Below are 14,930 nucleotides of genomic sequence, written 5' to 3' on the forward strand. Positions count from 1 at the left end.
GGTTTCTCTTTGCATTTAATGTTATCTTAGAACTAGAAAAGACACTAGAGAAATTTCACAGTGAAAGCCAGCACCAGTTAAGAGATAAACCAACTGGGGCCCAGAAGGGCTTAAATGATCTGCCCAGAGTCAACCACTGAATGAGTAAGAATTACAACACATTTCCCCATTACGATTCCCTGGCCCTTTGGAACCTGACCCCAGACATGTTCCTTTAGATGCAGCCCATCATGGTGAAAGGCATGGCTGTTTCCACTTTTGAGCATCCTAGAAGCCACAAATCACTTCTCTCTGGTTCTCTCTCCTCCCAGTGACATCCTATTCCATGCTACCAGGACTCTTTTGGATCAACCTCTTTGGTTTGAGAACAATAACTGCATGAAAAGTTTGGTTAGCCATGGCTTTGTCAAAATACTTCTCAGAACTATGACTTTGCAGGCTGGCAAAACTTTGTGGTCTAGGTTCTACTGTATGGTTATATGACCCTTAAAAGAATTTTCACTAGCATCCCATACCCTTTCAGGATAGAACCATAATTGATGCTTTTTATGTGTAGTTTTGCAAGATGCTTGGGGGAGGAGATGAAAGGGGAGGTAGGAAAAGGGGAGAGGGAGAAAGAAGAGGGAAGAAGAGAGAGAGAGAGAGAGAGAGAGAGAGAGAGAGAGAGAGAGAGAGCGAGCGAGCATGCTACGCTCTCAATTTCATAGACCATCAAGGAACTTGGGTACACTTGGTCCAACTCTTCCAGGAAACTGCTCTCAGGAGAGCAGAGGCAGAGGTGCTGGTCTGGACTCCTGGTTCAGTGCTCTTTCCCACTCTGTAACATTACCCCACTCTCTTGGGCTGAAGCAGCTGCGCCATCAAAAATGTCACACCAGTTACAACAACATGATTTGTTATATAAGTGACGCTGCAGAGTAGGCAAGGGGAAGAGGCCACGAGATAAGTGTGAGCCACAGTGCCCCTCTTCCATGGTTCCTAAGTCAGCCACGTTCCAGACTTACAAGACAACTACATGGGGAAGGAAATACCCACTAACCCATCAAAGGAATGAAACTCAACTAACCTCCATCGTATACTGGTTTTTATGTCCCTGGCACTGTCGTAAGTCTATTTCCTATGTTAACCCATTTCATTCTTGTATCAACTTTAATTAGTTGCCCTTATTACCAACTCCATTTCATAGGCAAGAAAGCTGAGATGCCAAGAGGTAACTAGCTAAGCTCACACATCTGACTGGTAGTCGAGTCAAAATTTTGGGGCCAGCAGCCTGGCTGCAGAATATTCTCCATTCCAGAGAACCATGCCAACCTGCTTCTCTAAGTAAGAGGTTATCTATTCCCCTGGACCAGTCAGGCTGCCATTCTTTCCTCTCTTGTTCCATCTGCTAATTGCTGATTGTTGAACAATGTCCTTTCTACCAGGACCAGGAGGCAGAATGTGAGAGATGGGATAAAGTCAAATGGGACATAAGCTTAAGCAAATTCCTGTAAAAAGAGTTCATCGGAGCACCTTTAGGTCTTTCGGCAGTCAACAAATGTGAAGTGATCCCCTCATAGCGCCTGATTTCAAGCCCATGGAGTTATATGTATGAACACACATACATATATACTCCTTTCCGCTTTTTCAGAATTAAAAGTTGTTCTTTGCTAGAGTCCGTTTTGAGGGTAACCCTCCCCAATTTTTTTTTCAGCCTGGAATCACCCCTGCCATTGGCTTGCCAGTTGTCTCTCAGATTAAGGTGGGCTCCTGCAGTGACAGTCTAACTCAGTGGTTCCCAACTCGTGGGGCGTGAACCCTTTGGCAAACATCTATCTCCAAAAAATATTTGCATTACGATTCGTAACTGTAGCAAAATTACAGTTATGAAGTAGCAACGAAAATAATTTTATGGTTGGGGGTCACCACAACATGGGGAACTGAATTAAAGGGCCACAACATTAGGAAGGTTGAGGACCACTGTTATAAAAACCCAGGACCACATGGCATACAGGGAATCGAATCCACTTGAGCACATGTCAGAAAAGAAGGGCCTATTCTGCTCAAATCTCCAGAGTTAATTGACACAGTATAACCCAAGCAGCTGAAAACCACGAATGATCTTGTCCTAACTTTAACAGATGTGGCCTCCTAAGATGCACAAAAGAATCTAGAGCTCCAGGTTTAAAAGAAACAGGCCAGCACCTGAGCATTCATCCAGCTTCCTGTGCACAGAAAAGAAATTCTCAGTTCAGCCATGTCAATCTGCATAAAGCTTCACCTACTTAATCTAACGATGGCAGCCCTCTCCACAGCACACAGGCTCCATTGCAGAATCCACCGAGGTTCAAGAATTGCACAGCCAATTCTTGATGAGATCAGGGGAACTGCTGGCTGCCCTTCTGGCAAGAAGGTCTGCTGGTATTTACAGCTCAGTGAGCAGCAAGACGGGAGACAGCACCGTCCATCAGCAGAGGAGAACTCACCTGCTGCTACCTGCCCTGACATTCTGTTCGCACTCACACTGTCTCCAGAGAGCAAGGTGCACCTATCTGATAAACATGGAGACAGCGGTGGGGAGGGATGCAGAAACAGCCAGTGAAGGGACTGCAGAAACAAGCCAAGGCTCTGGAAGAGCAGCCCTCAGTGGACTGCTACCGCCACAAGAGGCCTTTGGGCAAGGGTAGGAAATGCCCTTTTAGATGGCTGTACTTTCACAAAGCACTGGCTGCAAGTTGCCCCCTTCCCTTCTATCAATGCCTGTCACTTACTAGATGCCGAAAGCACACAGGCTTGAAGCAGCCAAGCAATGGTCTTGACACCCAGTTATAAAGTCAAGGTCCACTGGGAGGAGGAAACCACCATCTTTTTGGCAGCAGATGACCTTTCAAAACCAGCACCTTCCCTGAAGGAGTGGTATACTAAAACCACTTGTAAGGGTTGGAATATTTGTATGAGCAGTGATATCTTCAATAGGCAAATCCTTAAACTTGTTTAAAAATGCACTGAACAGATACCCTAGGAACGAATGTATATCTGAAATGCTCCATTTTACTCTGTCTATATAAAGGTGAAGTCTACTAGCTAGCAAGCCACGTCTTTCTGCAAACTTCAAACTCTACTTACTAAAAAACAAAACAAAAATCTGATGCTCCTGAGAGTGTGAGCTAAGCACCCTAGCAAACTCAGCACCTTCAATCAAGGCAAACTGTAATGTTCAGAACAACTCCAGGGGTCAGTTTACACTATCAGGTCCAAGCATCTGTCACTTAATGTTCAAACAGGGAAGTCAGTTAAAATGTTATGCTATTGATTCTATGCTTCATAAACTATAATTCTAAGATAGTTTTTGTAAGGGTTTAGAAATCCAATAAAATTTATACTCTCTTTAAAATTTTTATTAGTCTGTGTAAAGGCATCACTGATTATCAGAAAAATGATGAGGTTATATCACAGGTAAGCTTACTCCTAAAACAAGCAAAGTTATTTAAAATGCCATGTAATAAAAAAGGAGGCATTGGTTATTCACAGGATATGTGAAACTATATTTGCACCATCTCAGTCATCACTGTTGATTTCTCAGAACTGAAATGTTTTGTATTGCATGACAGAGACCTTCCAAACACTAATTCACAGGCACTCACGCTGAAAAGAAAAAAATGGAGGCGAGGGAGTGATGGCAAGGTAATGCAGTGGATAAAGCACTTATGTACGATGGCAACTTGAGTTTGGTCTCTGAACCCTCCACAAAGTTGCCTTCTATACACACACACACACACACACACACACACACACACACACACACACACACACTAAAATTACCAAAGATTGTAAAGACTCGAGAATTGGGCTTCTGAAAATGATGTAAGTATTCCCTTATGACTTATATTGAGCAGAAAAATTCCAAAGGTCAGTCTCTGTAATGTTCCTAGGCTGATGAGGGTAATAACACTGTTCTAGGCTGCATCTGCTGCCAGTCCTTAATGGCTGCATCTCAGCCACTACGGGCACATCTTCCTATCCCTCCTCCCAGTCAGCACACCACAACCTGATGGGAACACCAGCGGAGGGCAGCGGCTCCCAGCTCTTCTGAAATGCTGATGACAAAGGATCTGATAACATCCGAATGTCAATATTCTTCTTCCCAACCAAAGGGCTACACTGCCAGGCCCCAATTCCTACCAGAAACCACTGGCTTCTCATAGGGTGTCACCTACAGTGGACTCTGTAACCATCTAGTTTCATCTGCCTAGGGGAAATAACACAGCGTCTGAACTAACTTACACATATGGCCTGACAGGCTCGTCTCCAATCATACTGCACAGGGAAACAGGAAATTGCTTTCTGCAAATGCTACCAAGGCTTTCTGGCCTGGCCCCACCCAGCAAGTACAATCTTCTTAGCTACAAATGACTCTCACTCAAGTGATGATCTCAAAAGCCATCTCTGGAAGTGAGGGCTCCAAAGAATCTGTCACTGGGATACAGTGACACCAATCTCACATTCTGTGGTTAATAACACAAGTCCTGCATCCAGCTTGGCACAAGGCCCTGATCTGATTTATTTCCAGCCAAGCTCATAGGAAAAACTGCCATTCATGAATGCTTCAGGAGGAGAGGTCAGCTGGGGCTTTTGTGGCAAAACTGGCATGGGCAGATTTTCTGGTGGACTTTCTGGGCAAACTAGTCTATTTCCTAAAGAGATTTGGTGCATCTTGCTCTTTTTTTTTTTTTTAAGGAAACAAAAATTAATCACAAAAATCTCAGTTTTGATAGGCAGTTTTCACAGAAAGGTGCTTGTGGGGGTGGGAAAAGGGAGGAATGCAGGAAAAGAGAAAAATGCTCTGATTTCTGATTTAAATGATTCAAACATCAGACACTTCATACACACACCCCATCCCAGTGCAACCCAATATAAGACAGGCAGGACTTCCCTCAGAAAAGTCTCCTACAGCCTTCCTTAAGATTTCGTGCCCTAGGCCTAATCAGGAATTTCCATTCTAAAGTGGCACACAGATCTCCTCAGAGAGCTCAGCTTTCTTTGAATAAAAAAGGCAAGTAACCCTTTTGGGGACTCAGTACATATTTTTAAACTTCTTATTAAATCAACCTAATTTATGGGGCATGTTCAGGAAAAGCAGGTAGCAAGCTGCTTTGGTGGATGCAAAGTTACTCTGCCATCCTCTCCCACCCACCCCCACCTCATTTGCCCTCCCCTCGCCGAGGGTTTCCGAATGTCTTCGGGGCCCCTCCGGAAGCCGAAACCACTCGGCCCTCTCCGTCTGGACCCCGACTGGGCTCCGAACACTGTCGAGATCCTCCGAGCCCCGCGCCCAGACCAGGCCGAGCGGAGCCGAGCGCAGCCGAGCTCAGCCCCATCGACATTTCCAGCCTCGGCTGGGCGCTGTCCACCACTTGCAACGCCTGAAACCTCACCCCAGTTCTGGAGGCCGAGGCTTCCACCGGACTCGCAGCCTGCCACAGAGGATTACAGACTTGTGAAGTTTTGAAACCTGCCCCTAAGGAGGAAGAGATGGCGCGGTTTGCATTTCACGACCCGCGAGTGCTCCAGGCAGATGCAACATGCACCTTGTTGCAAATAGCAATTCCCCAGGCCCCGCCTCCCCATCCATTTGGACCGCACAAGCCCTAGAGAAACCCCAGGCCAAATTACTGGTGGCTCAGAAGGGTGAGGCTAGCCGAAGGGGCCTGTGAGAAGAAAGCCCCCGGGGAGCTCTCGAACGCAAATAAGAACATGCCAAGCAGATGGGGGGGGGGGGGGGAGAGACTGTCTCCTAGTCGCTACTCCCTACCATCATGGCGCCGCCTGGAACTCGCTTGTCATGCCTGTTACACATGCAAGAATTTTTTGCTTCTTGGTTTTGAAACCGCAAGCGCAATTTGTCTCCCACCCACCTTCCCTCGAAAGGGGTTTTTATTTTCCATTGTTTTCCTACGGGATGCAATTACTTCGGCTATTCTGTCAAGTTGAAAAATAATCATTTTTGTTTACCGCACAACAACCTCTAATTAGGAGCTGTGTGTGCACGAAGGTGTCACAGCAAAGCGACATGGAATCCTCGCTAAACGGTCCTAACGAACTCCTCCGTCCTGAACTGACAGGCCAACGGAAGCAGGCCGGGAGGCCCGGAAGGCACGCGCCCGTTGCCTGCCGGCCACCCCTCCCCAGGCAAGGCTGCCTGTAGGCTCACTGGGAGCTGTGGAGTGAGTGAATGGGGCAAGAAGCAAGCCAGTGAGGCGAAGGAGGGGTGAGGCTCCTCACTGGGGAAATGTGGAAAGGAAGGAATATCCCATTTTGTTTTAATTTTCAACCATCACTCAAATCCACCCCCAGCTAATTAGGAGGGGAAACTGATATCTAAGGCAGAAGGGGGCGGTGGCAAGTGGGGCCTGAAATCCGCATTGGAGGTAGACTCCAGGGAACCGGCCGAAGCGGTGTAAATAAATGCAACGATAAGGGCTCCACAGTGACAGGAAACTGCTGGTGTCAGGAGAGCAAAGGCTGGAGGGCCAGGGAGGAGAGGGGCTGGAGGGCAGATGAGGCTTGCCTTCAGTCAGCCCCGCAGACAGTCCCCTTTCCACCTCTGCCTCGGATAAAGCTGTGTCTGTCACATCCGCCTGGAAATCCACCCTTTCCCCCTAGTGCACGCCCCCTCCCCTAGCCCTTGCTCTCGGTTAGGGGGAGGGGGTCGAAGCCACGGCCTCCAAGAATTCAGCACCAAACTCATGAACAGCAAACACGGGATTCTCCACCCCAATCTGCCAGGGCTGGGTCCCCTCCATGTTTCAGTCAAGTTCAAAATCACTGCCCCAAGAGAAGCAGGGGGAAGTGGGATTCCAGGGGTGGGGTGGAGGGAGGAGGAGAAATAGAATGAGGCAGAGACAGAAATGGAGGCAGCGAAACACACGAAATACTCCACGAGCAAGAGTTATGATCATAATCACGCCAATAGTGTGATGCTCTGATCAATATGGCGGACAGTGTCATTCATACAACTACAGGCGCTCCCCTTCCCTCCCCCAAAACACCCACCCCAGGAGTTGGGGTGGGGGACCCAGAACCAACGTAGGGAGTGGGGGAGGGGAGGCAAAACCAGGTCTCTGTGTGTGCACGAATTAAAAACCAGGCCTGGACAGCAATGTGGGTGAGCACGATAATAAAAACGGTATAAAAATTATTCTTAATAAAAGTACAAATCCCAGTGCCATAGGGACTTACTTCATCTGCTTCACAATGGTGCTTTTTCCTGATTCTCCAGCCCCTGTTGGGACAGAGGGGGGGGGGGGAGAAACTGGTGAGTGTCAGCTCAGGGGAATGGGAAGGGGGCTTCAAAGCATGCGAGGGGTGGGCGCTCCAGGGCACACAGTGGTGCCAACTCCGGGACCAGGTCTCCCGTGGGGCAAGTCCGGTGGGGGAACTGCGGCCAGGGTCGAGGGGCGGGGGTGGCTACCGAGGTCCTTACCCAGCAGGAGTAATTTCACGTCTTTGGCGGCGCTGATGCCATCTTCTTTGAGGTTTTTCTCAATCGCCTTGCTCCGCTCGAGGGCGGCTCTCTCCTCTGCGCTCAGAGTACATCCCATGGTGGCCCCTTCCCTGCCACAGCCCGCACGACTCGGCTGGCACGACTCCCCGGGTCGGCGCGCCCCCCACCCCCCCAAAGAGCAGAGCCTGGGCTCAAAGGGGGAAAAATCACGATATCCTCTCCTTGGCTGGGAACAAAATTGTCGAAAGACCAGAACCCCCCAAAAAAAGACAGCCTCTATCAAGATTCCAGCGGCGAAGACTAGCGGCGGCTGGCCGGGGTCTGGGGGTGTCGAGGTGAGGGTGGCCGGGGTCTGGGGCTCCGGAGCCGAGGGAGGAGGCGCCCGCGGGCCCGGGAGGCGCGGGCTGCAGGCACTGAGGCTAGTGCACGACCCAAAATAAATAAAATAGGAGTCGAGGCTGGATCCGCAGCCGGAGCCGGCGGAGGGTGGGGTGGGGGGCAGGGTGGGTCCTTCTGCCGCGGCTGCCGGAGGCGGAGGAGGAGGAGGCGGAGGCGGAGAAGGTGGAGGCGGCGGCGGCGCGGGGTGTGGAGGGAGTGAGTTAGGGGGTGCCGCTAGTGCATGTGCATCGCCGCTCCTCGGCCGTCGGTGCGTCCGCAGCGCCTTCTCCGACCCCCGCGCGCGGGGCAGGGCTGGGAAGGGGGTCGGGCCGGGGGAGGGGGCAGCTCTCTAGCGGGAGGCGGCGTCGCCGGGGCCCAGAGCTCGCATCGCTCGGCGGAGCGGAGAGGAGACGGGGAGAGCGCGAGGGAGCCGCGGCCAGCGGGGAGCGCGAGAAGAGGCGGGCAGGGAGGGGAGGGCACGCGCGCGCGCGCCGGGGCGGGCGGGGAGGGGGCGAGGCGAGCGCCGCGCGCGCGAGCGCTCCGGGTCCTGCGCAGCGCTCCGCCAGCCGCCCGCTGACGTCAGCAGGGCCGCGCGCCGGGCCCGGGGGACGGCGCGGGCGGGGGCGGAGCGCATGCCCGCGGGCCGCGTCAGCTCAGCGGGCGCGGGCGCGCGGCGCGCGCCTGTGCGAGGCGCGGCCGGCTCTCGGGTCCCCTCCCCCGCGGCTCGGGGGTGCGTGCGGGGCTGGGGAGGGCGGGGCCTGGGGCCGGGCGCGCGCCTGCGCCCCACCCCGCCCCACCCGGGCCAGGCTCGCGCGCCGCCGGGCCCGCCTCCTGTCAACCGGAGCGCGCCGGTCAGGTGGCCCCCAGCCCGCGGACCGAGCTGGGCTCCTGCCTCCAGGTCTCTCTCCCAGGCGCTGGCATCCTGTCTCAGGCAGCTCGCCTTTCCGATTGTGCCGGAGACATAGCCCCTAGCCGAGCTGTAGTGCGTCGGCAGATGTGAGGAGGTAGTGGGTCCGAATAAGCCCGCGCACGCCATCATTCAACGCTGGGGCCCACTGACCGACCCGGGTCTTTTGCTTCCCGGGTCCGCACCTCCTGAGCATCTAGTGTGTAGAGGCTGGCCTCGTGCAGAGGAAAGCAGCAGGCTGAGAAGAGGCACGGGCCTGTTTCGCAGGAGTTTTTGCCTCCCTGGGCCAACGTGAACCTTACCGCGAGATTCCCACCACCGCTGTGGATGCTAGAGGTGGTTACCATCCTAGGATGGCTTGATGCCAAAGGCCCAGGGCCAGTCGTTCATGAAAGCCTCTAGCAAATGCTTGTTTCCTTAAATTTTTCTCTCTGTGATGGCCGGTCTCGCTTGGTTGGTTCTTGGATTCTTATATTCCCAGAAAGAACATAAACCAGTAGTGAATTCTTCATAGATTTTTGATGAGAGGATGAGGTTTCTCCCTCTTTTCATCTTAAAGTAACAAACTACAAGAAGAAATATACCCGTGACCATGGCTTCTCAAATAAAGACCCAGAAACCAGGGTCAGTTATTCAGCAAACAGCTAGCCCCAACACTGGGGAAACCAAGTTGGCAGTTGCCAAAGACTGGTCATGTTCTGGGTGGTCTCGGAGAGTTTGAAGACATTAATTCTTACTGCACAAAATAGTGTTACAATCAGTTCCACCAGGCAGCCCCAGGGGCCTTCCTAGAGAGAGGAGCCAGCAGGCAAGGCTGCCCAAGGAAGAGACAGGCAAGTGGCCAGTGGAAAACATGTTTTTTCCCCCCTAATAGTTGGGCATTTCTGTGGCTCTGAAAGTAAACTTGTTTGCTTCATTTCAACAATAGGGAGAGAAATCCTGCTTTGAAAATATCACCCGGCATAAAAATACATTTGCAACGGGGGGGGGGGACAATTAAGGCCCACCCAGAAAAAATATTCTTCTCCTGCATTTTTTAAGTTTGGTGTTTCCCAGTGTGGGTTTGCCTCATTCTACAGATGGCTATCAAAATTTAAATGCTGTACAATTGGGATGTTTCAATTTGAGTCATAGTCTGTCTATCCTAGGAAACTGACAAAAGAATTCTATAGAGTTGTTTTATACAGCAAATAAATAATCCCTCCTCTCCATCTTCTTTCCTGTTTAGGTTGGGTGGGGTTAGTACTAGAGGATGAATCTGATTTGGCTTAAAATCAAGTATCACTAAAATCATCCTTCCAGATCCAAAATAGAGATCTCAGGCGCCCAATATTCTACAGACCTTACTTCCTCCAGAGGTTGCCGGGCGGTTGTGCAGATCTACCAAGAACCAGATGCAGAAACAAGTTTCCCTCCTACTGCAGTTCTGCCATTTCTCCAAGACCGCTTTAAGGACTGCAGGTAAAGATAGAACCATTTCATCGTGTGGGGGTGGGGTGGGGCGGGGCGGGGCTCTGCTCTATGAAATGGGTTTAGTGTTCTTTCTTATCAAGTGACTTCCAAGTAAAGACCTGATGCCCTTGGGGGCATTCTGGCTGTGTATGAAGCCATCCTTGACTTGGATGCATGTCTTTCTACTTGCTGTCAGTCCTTAGATGGCAGAGGCACAGACCTGTACCTTGAGTTTTCCTCCACTCCCTCGGTGTTTCTTAAGAACCTACTGACTGTGTATGTAAGGCTGTGTTCCAACACTGTAGATGTATTTCAGATTTGCCTACCCGGTTTTCTTTTTTTCTGGGTCACTTTGCGTCTTTATGGCTGAGTTTCATAAAAGACTAATAATAATCCACTTCATCTGTATAGTGCTTTACAGCTTACGGAGCACTTTTACAAAAATTATCCCATGTGATCCTCCCACAGAAACCTCAGTTAGGACTAGTGTGGGAAGCGTCATGGATGAGTGGCAAGAGCCTAGGCCAGGAAGACAGATTGATAAGAGAAACATTCTGAGATGTCCTACATTTAATTACAAACGGCCAGAGGATGTAAGAAAAGAGAGGTGGTAGGGAAGGTTAGCCTGTGGCAAACTGTAGGCCCCAAGGAACAAAAGACTGTTTTTATGTTTTTGAATATACTCTAACAGCTTTACTCAAATGTGCTCTGACTGCCTAGGGTATCCTTCTTGCAGCCCTAAGCAATACAGAGGGCCTAGCTTCTTCTCTGGTTGCTCTCCCATCACAAAGCCTTTGCTGCTTTGGGTAATCCCACACTTGTTACCAGTAGCCAATGTAGATTCAATGTAAATAATATGTAGGTAGCAATGTTTGCACTGTAAAGTGCTCTGGCTTTTTAGAGCTAGGGAATGAGCCGTCTAGCCCAACGGGATGGTGGCTGTTGTCGAATTTGTCCCAGCACCTAGTCATTTATTTTTCTGATTAGTATCTGTGATGGCTCAATAAACCCTTTTATTTCAGAGAGTTCTTACAAGGCCTTGGGCATTTTGATTTAATAAGATACAGCCTTGTACCCATTTTACAGATGAACAAGCTGAACCCCCACTCAGGACTTGAATAAATTCTTTGTGGTCAGCAAACTCATTAACGAGTCAACAAATCTTTGCAGTTTTGTGAACTGCTGAAAATAAGCATGCTATATAATATGTCAAGCATGCTCAAATCAGAAAGCCAAAAATCTCAAACCCAGTCATATTTTGATTCCCCCAAAGGAAAGAAGGATGAGAATATCTCAGTTTTTTGTAAATTATAAGTAATAAAAATTCCAACTATATTAAATTGATCCACAATTAATTCCTGTGGGAATAAAGAAATTACAGTTCTAATATTAAGAACTAGGACTTCTAGACCACAGACAGATTCCCTTTGGTTTTATTTTATATCATTCTCATAATTATATTTTTCTGATGATTTTTTGTCAGAAAACAGTTCTCACCCCACCCTTAGTCGAATGTTTATCATACATCATATTTTTAACTTTTAAGGTACTTTGACTGTCATGCATACTCCAGGAAAGGAGTATCTGTACAGCCTTCTACTTCTAGAGACTAGAGAGTCATGACATCAAGAAGACTCCCAGCTCTCACGTAGCCAGCAGAGGCTTTAGGTAGGTGATCTCAATGTTTCTTTTATTTTTTCTATGTCTAAAAGACAATCCCTTAATTGATATTTTTTTCTGACATATTTTATGCATGTCTCTCAGACCACCAGTGCCGTGGTCCTTAAACATTATTATCTATAGAACTACCTGAGATGCTTTATATTTTATATTTATATAAATTTATATTTGTATTTCAAATTTGGATCCTGGAGTTCCATTTTTTGGAATCCTCAGCTCAGTGAGTTTGAGGTGGTGCCTAGGGATCATTTTTAGAATCACACTTTCTTCCTCAAGCAATTCCTAATATTCTTTGGGAAACTTGCTACTGGAAAATAAGCTCTTTGAAGGAAAAGGGATTCCTTTGTATCCCAAAATGTCAAGGTCAAGAATGGCCCTTGTCCACCTGCTATCATAGTATTTGTTAACTAAAGTCATCTATATAAAAGCTCTTCTCACCTCTGACATTTGGGTTTTTTTCCTAAGACAAATTTTCCACTTGATTATTCTAGAAAATATTTAAGATTCAGTGAGTTCAAGAAGGTAATGTCATTAAGTAAAGTCCTATGACAAGAAAGGATACTGATTTTGAATCAACAAATGGGAGATTTGTTGGCCAACAGGCATTTGTGAGAAGAGAGTACAATGTTTTTGACACCCCTATCAGAAAAAATACTTGGCTAACTTTTGTGTCTTTTGTAGGGTTCATGAAAAATTAATGTTCTAAATATTTGCATATCATTGAGTTGAACTCTCAAGTTATGACAAATCCATTATCTGGTTACAGTTGTTAACATTATTGGTTGAATATACTTGGATGGCTCAGGTATCCCAAAGAGAATGTGCTTTGTGATTTTAAATTTTTAATTATTTGTCAATTTAGGATAGCAAGGGAATCCTGCAGGGATGCCTTTGGAGTGTTGGAAGAGGGCAAGGACTAGTGCTTTTTTGCAAGCAAGATTGACCAAGAGCTGAACTTGACATTGAAGTTTGGCCTAATATGAGGGCATTACCTAATAGTCATGGTTTTGTGTTGGAATTTTCTTGGGAAATCTTTCATCAGAAGCTCAGATTTTGATTTGTTATGATGGAAAGAACAACAAACACTCTTCAACCTACCTTGGCTGGATTGACGGAGTGCATTTTCACATGCACACTTGCAAGTAGTTTATGTCATACTTACTCTGTTCTGCAGAAGAAGGGATCTCCAGACACAAAGGTTTCTTGCATTCTCGTATTTCCTGTCTCCACAGAGCCTTTTGCACACATGCAACTCAAACACATTTTATACAGTAGCTCATTGGTTTTTCTGTAACCTTCAAGGACCAAAGCCTTATTTATTACCACAATGTTCTTTGCAAATAGAACTGTTTTTTTAAAAGAATGTTTTCTTCTTATTTTGCGTGTATAAGTGTTTTGCCTGTATGTATATACAGGGACCATGTGTGTGCCTGGTGCCTACCAAAGTCAGAAGAGGGCGTCAGATTCCCCCAGAACTGGAGTTACAGATGGTTGTGAGCCACCATGTGGGTGTTAGGAGGTGACCCAAGGTCCTCTGCAAGAGCAGTAAGTGCTCATAACCACTGAGCCAACTCTCCAGCCCATGTAGAGCTGTTTTTGTTTGTTCCTGCAGAGAGTAGGTGGATTGTTGTTTGTTAGTTTGTTTTTTTTTTTTTTTTTTTTTTTTGAGACAGGGTTTTTCCTTGTAGCTTTGGAGCCTGTCCTGAAACCATCTTTGTAGACCAGGCTGGCCTCGAACTCACAGAGATCTACCTGCCTCTGCCTCCCAAGTGCTGGGATTAAAGGCGTTCACCACCACTGGCCGGCGTAGGTGGATATTTATCTGACCGGTTTGCCTGGTCTGTACCGTCTGGAACTGGAGGGAGTAGAGGCTGCCAATTAGCTGAAACTTATTAAGTGGATTGAAGGTGATTGTCTAGACTAAGCGTATTTAATTTTGTTTGGGTGCTCCAAAGCATGTGTGGTTTGGGGTGTTCTACTATAGGTCTGCCAAGTACTAAGAAGATGAGTTCCACTGAGGCAGTGTGGTTTCTTAGTTGACATTTAGATATGTATCTCTTCCCCCAAAGGCCTACAAAATCCTGGTCTGTATGACAGAGAAAAACATTTTTATGAAATTCTTGTGTGTATGATGAAAAACATATTTATATAAGACTGGCAGAGGGCAATTCAGATCAACACAATTGTAAACAGACCCCTATCCTCAAGGCATTTGGCTGTAGTGATTTAGAACTTGAAATAAAAGGAATTTTTACTGACTTTCTTCTTAAGCTGTTCTTTCAGTCTGCCAATTTTCTCCCTGGTTACTGTCGACTTTGGAGAGGGATAAGAGAAGAAAGAACTCTGGGTTAGTCACATGCACGATAAATGAAAGACAGTACTGTTTTTTAATGACCAAAGAGGGGACATATACAAATCTTTTTTTTTAATTTGTTTTTGTTTGTTTGTTTTTCAAGACAAGGTTTCTCTGTGTAGGCTTAGCTGTCCTGGAACTCTCTCTGTAGACCAGGCTGGCCTCAAACTCAGAGATCCTCCTGCCTCTGCCTCCTGAGTGCTGAGATTAAAGGCGTGCACCACCACCACCCAGCAATAGATACAAGTCTTAATAAAAGCATTTGATGTAATGGCTTAATAATGATTCTGAAGTTGGTGGGGTCAATGTGCAATGACATGCTTTAAAAAGTCAGTGGTAGGAAAGATGGGGGTGACTGGAACAGTGAACCAAAAAGGACAGGGTTAGGGACCGGCCAATTGGACCATCCTTTCTTTGCTTCTGTTATCTCTGCCTCTGTTTGAGAAGGGAGAGCTGCCAATCATTTTTATTCAAAGTGGGGATAACTTCTGTGCCCCTTCTGCTCTACTCACACACTCGGCTTTCTCCCTTCATATATTTCCTCCATAATCATCTTCATTTTTTTCTTTTTTTGAGACAGGGTTTCTTTGTGTAGCTTTGGAGTCTGCCCTGGAACTCACTCTGTAAACCAGGCTGACCTCAGAGATCTGCCTGCCTCTGTCCTCTGCGCACCGGGA

General features: G+C 47.7%; 1 protein-coding gene and 1 long non-coding RNA gene across 6 annotated transcripts in view; one reads left to right on the forward strand and one right to left on the reverse strand.

Annotated features, from left to right (window-relative positions):
- Window positions 1–8,325, reverse strand: part of Gnao1 (G protein subunit alpha o1) — a 160,942-nt gene extending 152,617 nt beyond the window's left edge. The window contains exons 1-2 of one of the 2 annotated variants that reach the window (XM_006985202.4): window positions 7,463–8,197; window positions 7,219–7,261 (exon numbers count right to left, since the gene is read on the reverse strand). In XM_006985202.4, coding sequence (XP_006985264.1) covers window positions 7,219–7,261; window positions 7,463–7,580 — 161 coding nt within the window. In that variant the 5' untranslated portion in view covers window positions 7,581–8,197. Of the gene's footprint in view, window positions 1–7,218; window positions 7,262–7,462 lie in introns of both variants that reach the window. The other variant, XM_006985201.4, reaches the window with a different exon arrangement.
- A 336-nt stretch (window positions 8,326–8,661) lies between these two features.
- The window catches only part of LOC121829328 (uncharacterized), a 142,274-nt gene continuing 136,005 nt past the window's right edge, over window positions 8,662–14,930 (forward strand). For all 4 annotated transcript variants that reach the window (XR_013051158.1, XR_013051157.1, XR_013051155.1 and 1 more), the window contains exons 1-3: window positions 8,662–9,601; window positions 10,071–10,229; window positions 11,767–11,888. This is a non-coding gene — a long non-coding RNA (uncharacterized LOC121829328). The remainder of the gene's footprint in view (window positions 9,602–10,070; window positions 10,230–11,766; window positions 11,889–14,930) is intronic.

This window comes from Peromyscus maniculatus, chromosome 5 (assembly GCF_049852395.1).
Source record: "Peromyscus maniculatus bairdii isolate BWxNUB_F1_BW_parent chromosome 5, HU_Pman_BW_mat_3.1, whole genome shotgun sequence".
NCBI classification, from domain to species: domain Eukaryota; kingdom Metazoa; phylum Chordata; class Mammalia; order Rodentia; family Cricetidae; genus Peromyscus; species Peromyscus maniculatus.